The sequence below is a fragment of the Carcharodon carcharias genome, chromosome 22, assembly GCF_017639515.1.
Source record: "Carcharodon carcharias isolate sCarCar2 chromosome 22, sCarCar2.pri, whole genome shotgun sequence".
In the NCBI taxonomy this organism is placed as follows: Eukaryota; Metazoa; Chordata; class Chondrichthyes; order Lamniformes; family Lamnidae; genus Carcharodon; species Carcharodon carcharias.
The window spans coordinates 39,856,091-39,876,056 of record NC_054488.1 but is presented as its reverse complement, the minus strand read 5'-3'; the positions used below and the strand labels follow the sequence as shown (position 1 = coordinate 39,876,056).

Below are 19,966 nucleotides of genomic sequence, written 5' to 3'. Positions count from 1 at the left end.
ACAGGAAACTTTTTGTGTGGGAGGACATCACCACCTGCTGTATAAAGTGATGTACTGCATCAGGTTAGCTCGCAAGCTGAAAATAATTGTTTGTTAGCAGTAGTAAACATAGGAAGTGAAGTTCCTTGCAAGATAAGGCAGTTACACACTTGTCATGTCATTATTGCACTGCAAAACTTTGAGGAAAATTGCACTAAGCACATTATTATATTGCATCAAATACAAATTTCCTCCATTTTATTAATGGTGCAGTCAAAACCTCTCAGTGCTCATTTGCATAAGTTGCACTTTTGAGGTAAACAGGAGTCTCCTGGATTTTACACTGCTGCATTGGAGTAACTTCATACCCTAAAGAAATCAATCTAACAGCTGACCGTCACACTTTATATTAGTGTGAGTGAGGGGTGAAGAGGGCATGTGAATTCTCAGAACCCATTGAGTCATTTGCGAAATGATTACATGACACTTGACTACTGTGTCCCATTACAAGACAACCTGGAATGATGTCGATAAAAGATTAAATGACTTTAAGAAGCCTGCCAAATAGACCACTGTGTTCAACCATGGGCTCACATAAACACTGGAGCGGGTAATTGTCCTTGCTATTGCATGAGAGGGAAAGGTACATCTCAGGAAAGCAAAGCAGCATATTATAGGAGGTGATGGCAAAATATCGAAAGGGGGAGGTGACTTTGACTGTCATGGCTGCAGCTTGGCTGCTGTAGCTTTGCAGCAGATGACAGACTTGAGCTGGCTTCATTCTAACTTGTGGAGCCACTTTATAATTGAAGTTGCCAGATAGGTGTGTCCAGTCCTACCCATACATTCTGAGCACAAGGCGATGGGGGGGGTTGGGGTGGCTACAGGAAATTCAGGGGCGGAGTGAAGCTTCGCCTCCTGGGCTTTGTTTGCATGGGGTGGACAGGGCTTATGTCCACATCAGCTCCACCCTGAATCCACAGCGGAGAACCACAATTCCTGCAAAGTCAGTAGCTTATTGAGCAGAGGGAGATTTGGCCAGATTTCCCTCTCCCGACCCATATTCAGCAGCCCTTGCTGAAATCATGCTTTGTGGATGTTAGGTAAGATGGGACTAAACATGGCGGTGGTGCCTCCTGCAGTTGAGCAGTCCTTCAACCTGCACAGTGCCCAGAATTAAATTTGGAACCTTCCTAGTCCACACAGCTCACCTACTCAGTTGCTCAATGGAAGGAGCCATCAAGGGAGACATGGTTGTCCCAGTCAGTACCTTGAGAAAAAACCTGCCAGCTAAGGGCGCAGAAAGCTGATGTAGCAGTAGCACATTTCCCAAATGTCAGCTGGTTCTGAAACAGCTCTCAGTCCTGTCCAAAGTCCCAGCTTTCATTAAAACTAGTGGAGCTCCTCCAGGACAAACTTGTCGGTGAGAAAATGAGAAGGGGGGCTGAATTTTACTTTCCACTGGCGGACCTGCTTCCTACTGAAAGTGCACGTAAAATAGGATGGATACCCACCCCACCACCTCCCTACCCAGCCCCTAGCGGAGGGTGGGCGGGTGCCAAAATCGGCAGCCCTCCTGCCACACTTAAATGAGCAATTAAGAGTCAAATAGGCTTGTTATTAAGCCAATTGACCCTGATAATAAACTGCCCACTCTGTGGGCAGCCGGGTGGGAGCAGGAAGTCCATTTTTTTACCTTGTGCTTAAAGGGCAGGAAAGAAGTGGAGGTGGTCACTCTTCGGGGGCTTCCCTTTGTCAAGGGCAGGGTGGCCTCCCCTTAGATAGAACCCTGCCTTCCTTTCCTTCCTACCCACTCCCTCCCTTAAACCCATCCACGCACCCCCCCCTCCCCCCCACCCCCCCCCCACCCCACCACCACCACCACCACCACCACTGCCCCCCTCCCTAACCTACCCAAGTGCTCCCAGCCCAAGACCCTGGACTTACCTGCTCCAGAGATCCATCTTCTTCATCTTCTGCAGTCCTGGCATAGGCTACTGTCATCTTCCTGGCGCTACCGGGACTGAAGGAGCTGCCAATCAATCTGACTGGCCGGCAGCTAAAGAATGTGGGACTTCCTCCTTCATGAGGAGCGGAACTCCCACTCGGCCCTTGTTAGTCCATTCTGCAGCGCTTTATGGAGTCCAGCGTGTAGGCTCCATGTCAACGCAGTTTCTGGGGCGGGCGTATCCAGCCGGGGTTGTAGGGGACTGATTGGAAGGGAACAAAGAGACCTCAAACAACACCTCACATTATGCTGAGAAAATGATCATTTATTAAAAAACATGAAGGAATGCTTACAGCAAACTATTATTGCGTGAGGAGGGGACGGAGTACCCTGTTGAGACGTTTCTTTTCATTTAATCAGCATCCTTGTAAATGAATAATATTTTAAAAATTGATGTACTTCACTGCACTGTTCACAAATGACTGAAAATCTAGGAAAGAACATGCCATACTATCTCTTTCATGCCATTTCTTAATTCCCATCTGACTCTTCTGTTGCCTCAGGTACACTATTCAACAAGGTAGTGCTTCACCTATGAGCCTGATTTTGTCATCACCGCCAGTGTCCACGTGTACATGCTCTATGTTTACAATCAGAAGCTGAAACCTTGAGTGATTTTCCTCCTCCTGTTCCAAGATTGGCAGTCCAAGTGGAACGCCCCTACGCTGAAATCAGCTAACTTGGCATGGCTAAAAGGCCAAATCTAGAAGCTAAATACAGCCCAATGCCAGACTAGGAAAAGGATGTACTTTAACACTCATAAAACAGATCCTGTTGAGCTTGCTCTGAGCTATGTGCTGGCGTACTGTTAGCTTCCAGCTTCCTAATTATTTTCATTGAACCACAGTTCTGTGCAACGTTTTACAACACACCTTTAGAGACCATCACATTCATTCACATCACATCATTTTGCAACTGCAAAACACTTAGCAAACCGATGATGGCATGGAGTCCTGCAGAATGCACTGCAGTAAGTTGGATAGCTTTATAACACGGCAGTACATAGTCGAGCCAGCTTGGCAGAGCATGGTACGTGTGAGTAAGCCATTTTTCCTTTTCCTAAATGGGGCAGAGGTTCCATTTAAGGGTTGGATTTGAAACTAGTTTAAATCCAAACTGGCACTCCATGGGTACAAATTAACAATACCCATTTGTCCTTAATTTGTATTAATATTGTTCCTGCAATCTACTTTTATGGACCACATAATAGTGAATGTAGAGGAGCGTAATGTCCCATTGGTACAGTGGGTTGTTCTTCCAAATCTGGGTACATTGCCAACACAAACTAGAAAGAAGATTTTACATTGCTGTTGACTTAAGTCAGAGGCTTGACACAGTGGTTGAATTCATAAAACACTTAACAAAAAAGCTCAAGAGAAATCTTCTGTTCTGTTGTGCCACACATGCTAGCTCAGACAACTACAGATTGTTTTGTTATTGTTTTCCCAGGCTTTCTCTGGAGATCATTAAACTGACCCTAACAAGCACTCGCATTCCTCAAACCCAAAATGAAAATAAAACCTTACGAATCACAGGATGTTGACTGAAGTTTTGTTTACTGCATTCACTGGGTTATCTTTTATAAGCAGGCTCAACAGATGGCTTGCATTACAGTTTGTAATGGAAGGATCTTTCTGCTGCCAGAATACCCTTAAGTTCCCCAGCTTTTCTGAATCAGAATATTTTAGTACAGATAATAGGGATAGAATAAAATTCTTGGAAATCAGTATCAAATTCACGTGGTTAATAGCTTGACAAGCAATAAAAATAACATGCAGTTATCAAGGATGCAGCTATACAGTAAGTCATCACTTAAAGTTGTAGTTGAGTTCCTGGAAAGTGTATATTTAAGTGCACCTTGACTGCACCTTGCACTGAGCTTAGTGACTGCAGATGGGTGAATTAGTTGTGCTCCGCCCCAGCCCTTCCCACAAGTGGTTGATGTTTAATAATAAGAAAAAAGCGCAAATGCTTCTAATCTGAAATAAAAATACAAAATACTAGGATGATTACCTCCCACTTTTCATTTCTGATGAATTAAGAACATCTTCCTCTTTCCAGACCTACAGTGTGCTTCCAGTGCTTTTCTGACTAACTTTTGATGTTATGAGAGGATGGGTACCAGCATCTGCTCTCCCCTGAGATTAAGATATTTAAAAACATACTTATCTAATCCAGAAGGTCCAATGGGTGTGCTGGGCACTTTCAAAATGCTGTGCTAGACTGGGCTGGGCTATGTTGTACCCAGTGAGAACTTCCCATGATGTGTGGTCTTAGCTCCTGCTTTAGTGTGGTGGGAAGTCAGATCAGCCAAGTTAAATATGTTGATGTTTACTCAAAACCATTTGCACAGCCAAAACTGCATCCTAGACCTTGGGGCAATTCATACTTTCTTTTTCTTCACTTATACTTGCCCGTGATATCTTTTTATTTTGTCTTCTTGGGCACTTACTCTTCCCCCTCTTTCTGTTAAGATCTATCCATCATTCTTAGTTTTATTCATTTCCTGTTTATGATTCTTGCTTTTACTCTACGTTTTACATAATACATGTTCCTTTCTGCCACTGTGTTCCCAGGACACTTTTTTTCCACTCTTACTGTCTCTCCCTTTTTTTACTATGTGTTGAATCTTCTGTATTCTGATCCTCCTGTCAGTCTGGAAAGTGCAAGCAGATGGCATGTGTTGAACGGAATTTAAAAGTTGCATAAGTCTCGGTTTCAGCCTCTATAATCTGGAATCTGGCTCAGAATCTAGGACTCGGAGCCAACAAGGCGCCTGGGGACAAAGGGATGAGACGTAACTTCAAAATATTCAGAGCAAGCATTCATAACGGAGGAAGAAGACAAGATTTCTCGTTTTGAGTATTGATACTGAGGTAAGCAATGCTCTGTAAACTCCTGAAAATGTTTGTCTATTGAGGCTTTATATAAATATGTAGCAAACTTTCCTGGAACATTTCTTTTGCATTATATTGCTCAATCCAAGCAAGTTTGCAATCAGGTCGGTTGTTAGTTTCTGATGGCAGGCTAATAATTGAGCTCAGCAAAACTGTAGTCATTCTGTACGTTAATTTACAATTAAAAAATATTATAACAATTAGCCACCAGCTGATAGTTGTAACATAAATATTTAAATAATGTACTGCTTAATTAGTCGCACCTCTGTGTTATTGTAAACTGTCTAAAGTGCATCGGGAAGAAAAATTGAGTTTTCTGGTAAATGTTTACAAAAAAAGGAGTTTCAGGATATGATTACACTGGCACTGGATCAAATAGCAGCTTATAGAAAAACATGCAAACCCATTTTTAAAAGTATTATTTTTTATAATATAATTATTAAAGAGGCTCTGTTGCTTGACAAATAAACATTAAACGTTACACAGAAGCAAACACACATATTGAAATGCCAACGGTCACTTAGTACATCTGGATGTTTGTGATAATGATACATTTTTCAAAGATGCTATGCAAAAATAGATATATTGTTAAAATCAAAAGGTAAGCAGAGTGACTGTCATTGTATTGTTTAAATTTTGAGTTAGCCTGATCTTGCATTTTGTTTCAGAAGCTGATAAAGTTTTTGAGAGTGAAATAAAGGTTTGCTTAACTGGTTCGTGGTACATGTCATGTGAGAATGTATCTTTTAAATGACAACAATGACTAATGACTTGGGGTTCCACTGCAGTGTGATCTATGAGATTTGAATGCTATGCCTTTCAGGATTTTGCAAGCCTGTGTGGCTGATTTAAGTGCGGTCTACTGTAATTGCACAGTTCTACAACATTCTGTGAAATGAACTTTTGTTTCACAGAAGCGATACTGCAATAATAACATGAAATACAGTGATGGAAAGGAACTGAATTCTGAACATTCATTCACAGTGTCAAGAATTTATTTCCAATGCAGGCCTGTTGAAGTAAAAAAGACCATTATCTCAGGAGAATATTCTGTAAGCCACAGAATGAGAAAAATAGCATACATAAGTTATAATTGATTTATAAAGCTCTTTCTTGGAAGTGGTGCGCCATTCATGACCAATACTTCTATAATGAGATTCTGTTTCTATATTCACTATTTCACTGAATGGAGGTTACTCTCTGCAATGACTGTTTTAACAGTGTATCGTTTTTAAAAGTGTTTGGGGATGGTAGAGCCATGGTGATATTGTGCACAAGTGATACAATGATGTGTTTCAAGACACATTGCAGTGTCTATTTACAAACAGGCAAAGTAAGATTGATCAAATGTGTTTAGGAAGAAAATGATCCTTAACTAATGTATAGGCCCTATGCTTCAACCTCCCTTCATTAGCGGGGCTGAATTTGCAGAACCTTACTGAAACTTGTTAAACAAAGTGGTGGTCCAATTTACAGGAGCCAATTAGCATGATATTTTAATGCCTTACTCCAGATATTTCATGTTATTCTGTTAGAAGGAAGGTTCCCTAAAATTCTCAGACAATTTCTGTGGTCAGTTTTAACAAAATCTCAGAAGACATTTGTTCATCTCCCAGATGTCTTGTGACCTCTTTATTACCCTGATTAAAACTTGTTTTGAAATGCAATGAAACTTATGTGATCTTTGAAGGATACTCCCAGTAGCAAATTGTTCTAATGACTTCTGTGCAAATTAGGTTAATTAGAAAATCAATATCCTCTAAGAAATAAAAAAAAACGTTTTAAAGTTCTAGCTTTAAGTTACTTGAAATATACCCAGTGAAACCGTCATTTTTCTATCTGTTGTTGCCTCCATATTACACCTTCAACATCAGAATCATTCTGAGATTATCAGTAGGCTACTGCTGATATTAAAGTGATGAATCCACTGCCACAGATCAGTATCAGTAGCTGTGAGAAGTCCTGCATCATTCTGTCCTTGGATTGGTAGCAATATAAAAAGTTTCCTTCACTGCACAATGTTTGACTGTTATTAAACAGCAACACCATGGGAATTTGCCTGTACAGCAGGCATATAAGCAGCATTCTTCTGGTTTAACAAGGTGACAAGTCAAAACTATAGCTTATGCCAGACTGAAAACTAATACGTAACGGTATCCTTTAAACATTATATTTTCGCACTGCTGTCACTGGCTGAAGGTGGGATATTAATCCTTTCACTCTGGTGGGATGAGGGGGATTTTAAATTTTGGGTAGCCCACCCACTCCCCCAGCCAAGAGCCACCTTGAGGCCTGGACATCACTGAAGTAGAACCAGTTAACTACCTGAAGCAAACAGACATCTTGGTGCAGTTCACATTCCTGCTCCTCCTGGCTCCACGAATAATAATTCCCAACATAACTTTTCAGGACCTCTTCAGCTTCATCACCAGTTACACCAACCAAAGGGCAAGTAACCCATATCCATGTTGGTGGGGCAGTAAATTTACTGGCTTCATTTCGAGGCCGTTCCTGCCAACATCGACGCATTAAGATTGTCCCCAGCAGCCGTTATAGAATTTCTCATTAGGAGCCAATCAGCCCATGCAAGCTGAGATGGTACCAGTCTATTTCACCTATACTTGGGTCAGTGGATAACAATTAGAGTGGGAGCATGGCTGATTTTCTTTCTCATCAACTCGGGCCACTGTGGACACTCTGACATCTGTCCTAAGTTGGTTCAACTAAATCAGCAAAGACCCTAAATCAAACCTTAGACATTTCTGTTTTGAAGGCTGAGTGCTACATGGGTGGTATGTTCACCCTTGTAGTCATTGGGGCACCATATTAATGCTTTTTAAAAATAAATTGTAACCTTGTGTCAGAAAGAGCTAATAGGCTTGCCCATTGTTTTGACCTATAACAACCTCATCAACTTCAATGAGTGATGTATATCATGATGCAACAGTGACATCAGCAGTCATATGCTAGAGACTCTGATGAGCAGATGTAATGATCTGTACTCATGATACATGTGCCTACCTGTTATGGCACAGTGGATGGTAAATGTTGAGCTGCTCAAATCCCAGAGGGGAACTTGAAACAGCTGCCACAACTGTTTTGCAATTTGTATTTTTATTTCGAGATGCGTGCCTTGAATTCAGTAGCAATAAGTTCACAGAGTCTTAGAGGCTTTTTTTACAAAACTAAATTAAATGTTTATTAATAAAAGCAATTATTTTAAGCACATACATAGGTCTATAAATTACTACCATTATAACTCCTAAACCCCCTAATTAATCAAGCTCCCAGTTACACCTCCATTAAGGCAACAGTAAAAGAACATAGGTTTCAACAGACCCAGGCAAAGCACACAATACCCTGGACAATGATATTTAAAATGAATTCTCTTAGTTTTTGTTACTGGAGACAGCAGCTTGGTACATAGAGGCTGGAGGCTTTTCACACTTATTAGGTCTTAGAATGCCTTCTTTTTACACATAACCTCATCTCCTTTATACATGTTTCTCCTTTTTTAATGTAAGTCCCAATGTCCCAATATGTCTTTGCAACTTTACTTTTTCCATAATATAAATCATTCATAGCACTCATATTATCAGTAATCTTTGGGAAAATAAACACACTGTTTTGCTTAGCCTCTGTTGGCTAGGTGTAACACTTGACCATCTCTTTGAAATTCACTACTTGGGTTTATCTAAAAATGCAAATGTTCTTCACACCTCCCATTCTAAAACTTCAGCCATGTTTACATATTTAGCACTTCAAACCTAGTTTCCCTTCTGATACATCAAAGCACCCAGACTAGATGTCTCCAATTCAAAACCCACAGACACACTTATACACAGAAACTAACCCAAACCCCACTATTAATCTATCTTTACAATAAATTACAAAAATATTATGAAAATTATTATATTTTCATGACACTATCTCATCATGTATAAAGTATAAATAAAGCAGTTTGAAGTAACTCTCAGGAGTCACACCACAGTAACTCAGGAAAAGAGAGGACACACAACTAATATATGAAACATGGTAGCAGTGGTGGTGACACCAATCTAATGAAGGGTTGATGCCATTGATGGAACATCCATTGTGCGAAACTGGAAGAAAATCTGTTAGAAGTAAGAATTTGCAAACGTTCCTAAGAAAACGACAGATAGGAAAGCAGTAGCGATGGCAGCACCAGGCAAGTAGCCACTGTCTCTTTCCCACCCATTTGTAAGCCTTGAGGGCCTGCACAGTGGCCAACATTGGAAGTCATGGAGAGAAAACTTCCTCAGGCATTGAGAAGCGTCGGGTCTACTTACCAAAGAGCAGAAGACTAGGCCAGTTCATTCCTCTACACCTTAGGGCCTATTGCTGACAATGTCCTCCTGAGATAGTAGGTAGAACAGACCTCCACTGACTTCAAAACTGTCCTAAAAGTCTTTGATGCGTAATTTACTCGGTAATGAAACCTTGTTGTTGAGCAAGCGCAATTCAATCAGACCTCCCAAAAGATCAGGGGAATCAGTCAAATCATTTCTTACTGACCCGTATAGGTTAGCTAATTGATGTGAGTATGGGGCATTGAAAGACAAACTTATTTTCAACTGCATTTTGTTGGAGTCTGCAACAAAGAGCTGACAGATTTTTTACAGTCAAAAGATGACCTTACACTCAAATGAATGCTTCAATACATTAGGCAGGCTGAAGTTAGGAAACAAAATTGGCCTTTCATCCATTAACACGCTGAGGCTTCGACAATGTCTGCTAGTTGCTTAGGTCCAAAGTCGGCAGCCCTGCCCATTCAAAAGTCGGTCAAAATGGCCAAAATGGTGGGAACCACTAATGCAGCAATTTGCAGGTGCTTACGCTGCAGTGCAAATACACAACACAGATGGCAAGGTTGCCCAGCAGGAGGCGCAGAGTGTTTCCAATGTGTGAAGACAGGGCACTCCAAATTAAGCTAAGGGAAGAAAGCAACAGACTAGACATGGTACGCAAATCACTCAAAATATTGGACATAAGCAAACAAATGTCATCACTTGATTTCCCTGGAGAAGTAAAGGACCACAAACAAGACTTTCGGTCTGTCACTTTGGAAGTCGAAGGTTTTAAAACTGACTTTAAACTTTGACACTGGAGCTATCGATTCAATACTGGCTGATCATTTGACAAGGCTCAACACAATTCCAGTCTAGCCATCCAACATTAAACTTTAAGGTTCAGGTGGAAAGAATCTGCAAGTAAAAAGTCAGATCACTGCCACTCTTTGCCACAAGGGACGACAGGTCACAGAGACCCTTGATATCTTGCACAATCACAGCATCTCATTACTCAGCCGAAATGTGTGTATGCAACTGGGCATTCTGCAAAAAGTGAACAAAGTCCTACAACAAGACAACAGGACAGAATTCCATCAAGAATTCCCACAGTTTTTCCAGGGGCTCAGTAAACTCAAACATGAATAGCATATTACATTGCTTCCAAATGCGACACCGTTATGCCTATAAATCCCCAACAGGGGACCGCAACCACTGCTACTGAAAGTCAAAAAGGAACTTGACAGAATGCTGCATTTCACCTGTCATTGAGCCAGCCAGGTGGCGTTCGGAGCTGATAACAGTCCCCAAACAGAACTGTCAGCTCAGGCTTTGTGTTGGCCTCACGCAATTAAACAAAGCAGTCCATAGAGCAATCCATCCTGTGGCATCAGTGGATGACAGCTTGGCAAAACTCACTAACAGCATCCCCTTCAATAAATGCGATGCAAATAGTGGGTTTTGGCAAATACCCCTCGATCAGGAATCCTGAACAGCATTTATCCCGCTGTTTGGATGCTTCTATTTAAACCGCCTTCCCTTCGGGATATCATCAGCTCTGGAGATATCCCAGCGAACCATGTCAAGTAGGCTAGAAGGTAAACAAGGAGTCATTTGCCACGTGATGTCCTCATCCATGGAACCAAAGGACAGGAACATGATCATAGGGTTTGGGAGGTTCTCACAAGGCAGGCCTCACCTTAAATAAGAAATGCAAATTCGCCAAAACTACCATCAAATTCCTGGGTACATCATTCAAAGACAGGGGATTCCAGAAAAATCGAAAGCCCTCAGCGACTTTCCACAACTGAAGGATGTTACTGATGTCCAGAGGTTTCTTGGGATGATCAATCAGGTTGGTAAATTTATCCCAAACTTAGCCAAAAAACTGAACTTTTAAGAGATCTTTTATGAAAGGGCCAACAGTGGTTCTGGGGCATTGAGCAACCCAACTCATTTTGATGCATAAAGTGAAAAGCTCATCTCTTCTGATGTACTGGCACGTTACAATCCAACGTTGCCCACAGTGGTGGCCGCTGATGCATCCTTAACAGGCTTTGGAGCAGGAAGCCTGTATACTTTGCCTCCAGGAGTTGACAGAAATGGAGCAATGCTATGCAACCATAGAGAAGGAAATATTCACAGTGACATCAGCAGTCATTCTCCAACTACTTTGCAAATTGAGACTGACCATAAACTATTAATCACCCTCCTGAATTCCACAGAGATCAGCAAAATGTCCCTACGCATCCAACAGTTCAGACTTCAGTTGATCTGTGATCAGTACACAGCTGTACATGTGCCAGGGAAATCGCAGATCACATCTTATGCCCTATACAGAGCTAAGGTGGATCAAGATGTTACCCAGGACTTCATACTTGTTTCCAAGGTGGAAGCATTCTCACCAATCATGACGAATTTCCTATCAGTCTCCATATGGAAGCTGCAAGGGGTCTGGAAAGCACAGAGGGAGGATGTGGAGTGTGCCCAAGTCCTAAAATTTTGCCAAGAAGGCTGGTCAAAATACAATCCGACCGACCAGCTCCTACACAAATCTCATGAACAATGAAAGCAACTAATGATAGTGGTTGAGCTTCTGGTCTTCAACCGCTGTCTGGTCATTCCCAAGATGAAGAAGGAGGAGATTCTCCATTGACTACATGCTTATCATTTGTGAATAGCAAAGTGCAGAGCACGTGCACAGCAATCTGTGTGATGGTTAGACATTTCAAAGGCTATCCAAGATTTTGTCTTGTCTTACTACACTTGTGAAATCAATTGCCAGCCACAGAGCCTCAATTGCCTACCAGTTTCCCAGATAGACCTTGGCTGAAACTAAGGCTCAACCTCTTTGAATTTTGTGGCAAAGCTTACCTCATCACCATTGATTATTAGTCCTAGTGGTTTGAAGTTGCCAGACTCCACACCATGACAGCTTAGACAGTAATAAAGGTATTGCAGAACATATTCTCCAAACATGGCTTCCTGGGTGAAATTATTTCGGATAATGGGTCGCAATTCATCAATGGGAAGTTGAAAAAAATTACAAATGTCGTGGGATCACCCATGTTACCAGTTTTCCCCTCCACCCACAAGCCAATGGAGAGGCTGAGAGAGCCGTGAAAACCATGAGGACGTTAATGACCAAGGACTCTGACTGGAATTCAGCCCTGCTGCAATAAAGAGCTACGCCTTTGATTAATGATTTTCCACTGGCGGAACTTCTCTTGCACTGGTGGCTGAAGACACAAGTCCTGCTGCTGCAATGGAACAAGCAACCCAACATTACAGCAGCTGACCATAAAAGGATGAGAAACATGGAGACAAGCCTGCGCGAGAAGCAAATGAACTGGTATAACATTTTTTTTATTTGTTCATGGGATGTGGGTATTGCTGGTTAGGCCAGCATTTATTTCCCATCCTTAATTACCCTTAAGAAGGTGCTGGTGAGCTGCCTTCTTGATCCACTGCAGTCCATGTGGTGTAGGTACACCCACTGTGCTGTTAGGGAGGGGGTTCCAGGATGTTGACCAGTGAAGGAACAGCAATCTAGTTCCAAGTCAAGATGGTGTGTGGTTGGGAGGGAAACTTCTAGGTGGCGGTTTCCCATGTATCTGCTGTCCTTGCCCTTCTAGATGGTAGCGGCCATAGGTTTGGAAGGTGCCATCTGAGGAGTTGTGTTGAGACATAGAGACAAGTGTTATGAAATGTCAGCTGGTAATTTCTGGGCTGACAAAATCCTAAAGGGAGACTTGGCCAAGCTATCATAGCGATTTGCAATTTGTATTTTTTTTTACGAAAAGGTATGCACACTGAAGTCAGAAGTAAAGAGTCTACTACCACTTTTGGAGATTTTAAAATATTAAATTAAAACATTTCCTTTATTAATAAAAGGAAACTTAAATACACAAGATTACAGTTACATAGTTAAATTTAGTCTTACAACATTTCCCAAAATATTTCTACTTAGCTAGACTATCAAATAAGCAAAATAAGCAAAAGTCCAAATAGATTCTTAATCTATATAATATCCAGTAATATTACCACAAGGTGCCCACTTTTGCTGTGGGATGGTATTTCACAGCTTCTCTCTTCCTCTCACTAGACAATGGAAATCTAAGGCCTTTAACAAAACCTTGCTTTCTGAAACAAACAAGCACTCCTCTGGGGTGGCTAGAAGCTGCTACTTCACAGTACAACCTTTAAGACCTCACATGGCCACTGACCATACAGCTTTCAATATTTTAAATATATTTCTCCTCTTTGATCTCTAAACCCATCATTCTCACACCCCTTTGAAACACAAACTCTTTGAAATATAAGATCTTTCGTGTTTCCATCTTGTCTTTACTTTTGGGTAAATAAAATATGATTTCCTCACTACCTGTTTACCTATGAACTCCTGCAAGATGCAAACATTTTCCGTGTCACCTTATAATTTCCATTTGAAATTCAAACAACCTCTCAACTCATCTACAAATGCAAATGTTAACTCGTCTATCTCCATTTCAAAATGCCTGCTGTTACACCTAATTCCTTTGATGATTTAAACCTTGCAGTCTGACTGTCTTCAGTTTAATTAAATTAGTCACACACACACAATCCCCACAAGCTTGCGTCAGTATCCCACAGTAATATTAGGGAAAAAAATGAAATTTTCTTTACACAAGTCTTTAGCCCCCTTAACACCAGGCCAGAATGTCTGGATTTGGGATTGCAACACTGAAGGCATAGTCCTTCAATGTATGAAACACTCCTGTTCCTACCTGGTCCAAACACCATCAGGCACTTTCAGATGAAACATGAAAACCCTGATCTCATTGGCACCTACAAGAACATATGTGTTTGAGTACCACGCAATTTGAGAGGAAGTTCTGAAGGATACATCAATCAACTTGCAGAATCCTGACCCATCTACTGAATCAGTTCAGGACCACCATGCCTTCTCAGTGGTCATAACAGTGAGATCGGGAAGAGTGGTAAAGGCACTACAGAGACTTACCCTCTGAACTGTGGACTTTGGAGGGAGGTGGTGGTCAGACAAATACAATGTAAATAGTTTAAGAACTATCATTTAACACTGTTATTAAAGAAATTGATATTATACTCGGGGGAGCTGTAGTATATTGGGTTAATAAAATAGTTATGGTAATGAGCTAAGTATATCACGATATGACAGTGACATCAGCAATCATGTGCAAGAGCTGTAGAGCAGATGAAACAGTCTACATTCATGAGAGATGTGACTACCTAGCAGCTCATCATGTGGAGAGTGTTGAATAAAGCAGTTTGAAGTAACCCTCCGGAGTCAGAACACAGTTATTCACTATAATTAGGCCATGCAACCAACATACGAAAGAGTTGGTTGAGGAATAAATATTGGCCAGGACAACAGTACTCTCTTGCTCTTCTTTGACGTAATAACTAGGGATCAATTACATCCAACCAAGACAGCAGATGGGGCCTCAATTTAGCATCTCGACTGAAAGATAGCATCTTCAACATTGCCTCACTCCCTCACTACTGCACTGGAATGCCAGCCTATATTTTGTGCTCTGAAGTGGAACTTGAATTCACAACTTTCTGGTTCAGAGTGAAAAATGCTACCATTGACCCATAGCTGAAATCAGCAGTGGGCCGTGTAGATGTTGCAGATACTCCTTTTGCGGATTTTGAATGTGTATGATAAGCTAACCTGCTGAGTTAATCCTAACTTGAGTTTGCTGTGGATCATTAGTAAAATTATATCACACAAAAATCAAGAGGTTGGAAAAAAATACGCCACCTTTATTCTTTAAAGCAAACTAATTCAAAACACCTTCTGTTTACGGGTAGGTGGTAGGAGGGAAACAGTGCTGCTTGAACTGATCCCCTCCTGTCTGTAACACCAGGCACCCATAGAGATTCGCTGCCTCCCTTTGCACTGTGATGTGCATAAGCAGAGTAACTGGGGCTGTGGCTTGGATTGCTGTTAAAATGCTATAAGTATTGTACTGGTTGGAGCTAAATGAACCAATTTAACGCAGCACAAACCATTACCCATGTTTCCAATCTGCCACAAAATCAAGCTATCAAATAAATATATTTCTTAAATATCCCTGAGTTGAGCCAGAAAAAAATCTGTTTATGTGTCGTACAGCAAACTTCCATGGCTACATAAAAGTGACCCGTTAAAATACTGCAGTCAAGGGCAGCTTTACTACAGCATTTCTACAAAAATAATAAATTACATTAACTACAATTTATTTATCATATTTAACTAGATTACATCCTACAGCATCAATGTTCCCTTATGCTATGGTAAACATAAGGAAAATTTGCACAGTTGGAGGTTTCCATTCTGCTGCATGCCGTTTTGTTTCTGCTTTTAGACCAAATGTTTGTGGGAGATGATTATTTTTTGACTGCACTATGTTGTGGAATCAAACATTTTTAATCGTTTAGAAAACTGGATTTTCCCAGGGGTTTTCACCTTGTTTTCTTGAATTAGTTTTCACCTCTAACAGCACCGTGGGTGCATTTACACCACAAGGACTGCAGTAGTTCAAGAAAGTGGCTCATCATCACCTAAGGGCAGTTGGGGTTGGGCAATGCCGACCTTGTCAGTGATGCTCATATGCCAAAGATGAATTTAAAAAATGAAACCATTGAATTCCAATGATTATCAATGTCTTACTTTGCATTAGATTTCACACTTAGCAGCAGTAGACTGTCAAAAAAATATAATAATGTCTATAATGTTATTGGAAATTATTTTAAAATAGAGTTCTAGTGGTGTCTGTGTCTATAGGCAGAATTTTACATTCAGCATGAAGGTGCCGGCCTGACGAGGGAAAAGTTCTGGCCTATGTGTGTGTGTCTAAATTGGAATAAAGCCAGCTAGTTTAGAGACATGCATCCTGACGTCATCGCACACTTGCGCAATATTTCTATCGGCAGGCCCGAGCCGGAGTTGGCTGCACACCTGCCAATAATTGAAAGGCCTATTAAGGCCATTGACAAGCTAATTAAGATCAAATTAATGCTGCCTGTCCAACCTTACAGTTGGCAGGCAGGCGGGTGAAAAGGCCAAGCGGCCTTTATATTTTTTATGAAACCTCATCCACAAGCAGGATGAGGTTTCCTAAAGCAAACAAACCTTAACTAAAAACTTTATTTTTGAATTAAAAACATGTCCCAGCTCATGTGACAGAGTCACATGAGGGGACATGTTTTTAAAAATTTTTACTGTCTTTATTAATTTTTTAATAAAGTGCTTCAATCTCCCTGAGGCAGCTCCGTGCCCCAGGGAGATTGAAGTCCTCTTTCGTGCACAAACTGTACGTCAGGCCCACTCTACCTTCTCCCCCTGCCCACACAGATAATGCTGAGTGCTGCTGCTCATGATCCATGCAGGGCGGGCCTTAATTGGCCCACCCACGTGAAATCGCGGAGCGGAGCCGATTGCGGGTGGTGGTCGGCTTCCCAACCACTTCTGCCCGCTCCCACTGAGTCCGCCTGACGAGGGAAAATTCTGGCCTATGTGTGTGTATCTAAATTGGATTAAAGCCAGCTAGTATAGAAGCTTTGATGTATCGAAGAGAAGTAGATTTGAAATGTTAGTGAAGAAAACATAGGGAAGTTAGAAAGTGAAGTGTAAAGGTGACAATTTGCATTTTGAAATAAACCATTCAAAACAACGGGTGAAAGATTAGACCTAGCCAGAAGAAGCCAAACAATGCGTTTTTTTTCCCAAAGCTTGCTAATAAAATTGGTGCTATGAAAGGGTTTTATTGTTAGAAGAGGTAAAGTTCAAAAAGCCAGAGTTACAATGAGAATTTGCATTCAAAGAGGAAAATATATACCAAGGAAGAGAAGGCTATTGGTAAAAGAAGAGGGATTCCAAGATCTAAATCCTCCAGCCTGTAAGCCTCAAGCCACTGTATGCGAGGACCCAGAGCTGAAAGAAACTCATTTTGAATGCAACTGCCCAGAGTGTGTTTTGCCAGGGGTCTGTTTAAATGTATGTGCTTTACTAGATAAAATAAAAATACTGAGGATGCTGGAAATCTGAAACAAAAACAGGAAATTCTGGAAAAACTTAGCAGGCCTAACAGCACTAGTGGAGAGAAAAATAGACTTAACATTTTGAGTCTGCATGACTCTTCTTCAGAGCTCTGGAGAGAACTCTTATGGACTTGAAACATTAACTCTGTTTTTCTCTGTACCGGTTCTGTTGACCTGCTGAGTTTTTCCAACATTTTCTGTTTTTGTATGTGCTTTACTTTTGCCTTAATGGAGGTATAACTGGGCATCAGATTAATTAGGGGATTCTTACAAGTTATTATTGTAGTAATTTGTAGATTTATGCATGTGCTTACAATCTTTTAAGTAATAAATGTTTAATTTAGTTTTATAAAAACCTCTTGAGACTCATTGGTCTTATTATAACTGAATTCAAAGCATGCATCTCAAAACATATAAATTGCAAAAATTGGTTATGACAGTTGTTTCAATTCCCTCTGGGATTTGAACAGCTCAGCATTTACTGTCAGCTGTGTCATAACAAGACATTATTATACAGTTGCAAAAGCAAAATGTTACAGATGCTGGAAATCTGAAATAAAAGCAGAAAATGCTGGAAATACTCAGCAGGTCAGACAGCACCTGTGGAATGAAAATGATTGACGTTTCAAATTGATGACCTTGCATCAGGACTGAAAAATGTTAGAACTGCAACAGGTTTTAAATAAGTACAGAGGTAGGGAAAAGGGGGAAGGAGGAAAGAATAAAAAGAAGTGGGTGTTAGGCAGGAGGTATTAAATGGCAAATGGTTGAAGGTGCAAGACAAAAGGTGATGGTAATGAGACAAGAAGCAAACGGTGGGTTTAGAGGAAGTTCAAGTGGCAATAGCAGACTCATTACCAACAGCTATCTAAAAAAATGGGATCAGAGATTATGATCTGAAATTATTGAACTCAATGTTGAGTCCTGGAGTGTAAAATGTTAACTTGATCCATTCCATTTTCCACACTTCTGCTTTTATTCCTTCACCTCCCTTCCAGAACCAGGATAGGTTCCCCTTGACCTTACCTTCTATGCCAGCAACCTCCTCATTCAACAGATCATCCTACACCATTTCTGCTATCTCCAATGTGATGCACCATCAACCCCCTCCCCTTTCAGCATTCTGAAGGGACCTTTCCCTCTGCAATGCCTTGACCCACTCCTTAATCACCCCAATAGCCCTTCCTCTTCCCACAGCTCCTTTCCATGCAAGTGCAGGCAATGCAACACCTGCTTTTTTACTTCCTCTGTTCTCACAGCCCAGGGACCTCAAATTCCTTCCAGATGAAACAGCCATTTCTTTCTATTCATTCACTACTCACAATGCAGTCTCCTCTACACTGGAGAGACCAAATACAGATTCAGTCACCGCTTGTGGAACACCTCCTTTCATTCTGCAAGTTTGACCCCAAGCTTCTGGTTTTAATGCTCTGCTTCACTTCTGCTCTGATCTCCCTCTCCTTGAATTTTTACGTTTGAGGAACAGTACCTCATCTTTTGGTTTGGTACTTTTCAGCCTTCTGGACTCAACATCGAATTCAACAATTTCAGATCATAACCTTGGCTTCCATTTTTTCAGACAGCAGCTGTAGGTAATAACTCTGCTGTTCCCATTTACACATCCTGTAAGCCCAACTTTTATTTATTATCCTATTGCTATCTCCTTTTGCCTTGCACCACCTCCTCTTTTTCATTTAATTACTCCTGCCTTCCTTTTTGTTCTTTTCTCTCTCATCCCTTTCCCTGTCTCTGTTGTTGATTCAACCTGTAGCATCTGTAACTTTTTCAGGTCATCAACCTGAAATGTTAACTCTGTTTCTTTTTCCACAGATACTGCCTGATCTGTTATAGATATCTGAATGTAACAATCTCGTGGATTTCCAGCAGGAACCTGATGAGGATTTTGAGAGCCAACAAAGATTGGGAATGGTGTTCTGCATTTTTCTTGTTTGCATCAGGGCCATTACATAGGTTTTCTGAACATGGGGAGTCTGCTTTACAGGTGAGACCCATGGTGCAGAAAGAGCATGTACCCAGAGACGAGAAGGTTCAGAGGCCCATTAGTGTGCATTGTATGGCTTGTGAGAGGAAGGGGGAATGGGAGGGGTGATGGAGAAAGTCGTTTGAGCAAAGATTATTGGTAAGTTTACGATTTTAGTTTTGTTGATAGCAAATAAGTTTATAATGGGGTAAATTTAAAAATCTAAACACTTAATTTTAAAAGGGTTAAGTTAGAAAATGCAAAAAATGGTTGAAAAAAATCTTCATATCAAATTGTCAAGATTACAATTCATATTTTGGAGAGATTTTCTGGCATTGGTTCCAAGTAATGAGTCAACTACAATGTAAAGCATCATAATTATCACTGTGGCAACTAGACTTTCCTAAAGCACACCAAAGAAAATTTATATTTGTTTAATGATGACTGCAAAATTATCTAAAACCATTAATTCCTAAAACTTACCAACATGTTTTCAATTTGAAGCCCCTCATGTTAAAAATATTAATGGCCCCCTGACATTATAACCCAGATGGAACACATTCCATTATATAATAGATTGCCAATCACAAAGCTAGGGACAAAGCTTACTAGCTCCAAATTGCCAAAACTGGTGAAGCTTGATAATGTTTAGTGCCACTGGAGCCATTTTGACCAAGGCAATGGTGTAAAATGTAATATCAGCTCATTGATCAGTGAAACCCCTCTCCCACTTTTAAGTCAACAGGAG

The 19,966-nt window shown here is 40.9% G+C and overlaps 1 protein-coding gene across 3 annotated transcripts in view; it reads left to right on the top strand.

Moving 5' to 3' along the window:
- The first annotated feature begins 4,775 nt into the window (after positions 1-4,775).
- c1qtnf1 (C1q and TNF related 1) overlaps positions 4,776-19,966 on the top strand; it is a 40,905-nt gene continuing 25,714 nt past the window's right edge. The window contains exons 1-2 of one of the 3 annotated variants that reach the window (XM_041217458.1): positions 4,782-4,863; positions 19,068-19,239. In XM_041217458.1, coding sequence (XP_041073392.1) covers positions 19,132-19,239 — 108 coding nt within the window. In that variant the 5' untranslated portion in view covers positions 4,782-4,863; positions 19,068-19,131. Of the gene's footprint in view, positions 4,864-19,067; positions 19,240-19,320; positions 19,378-19,966 lie in introns of those variants that run through there. The other 2 variants (XM_041217460.1, XM_041217461.1) reach the window with 2 other exon arrangements.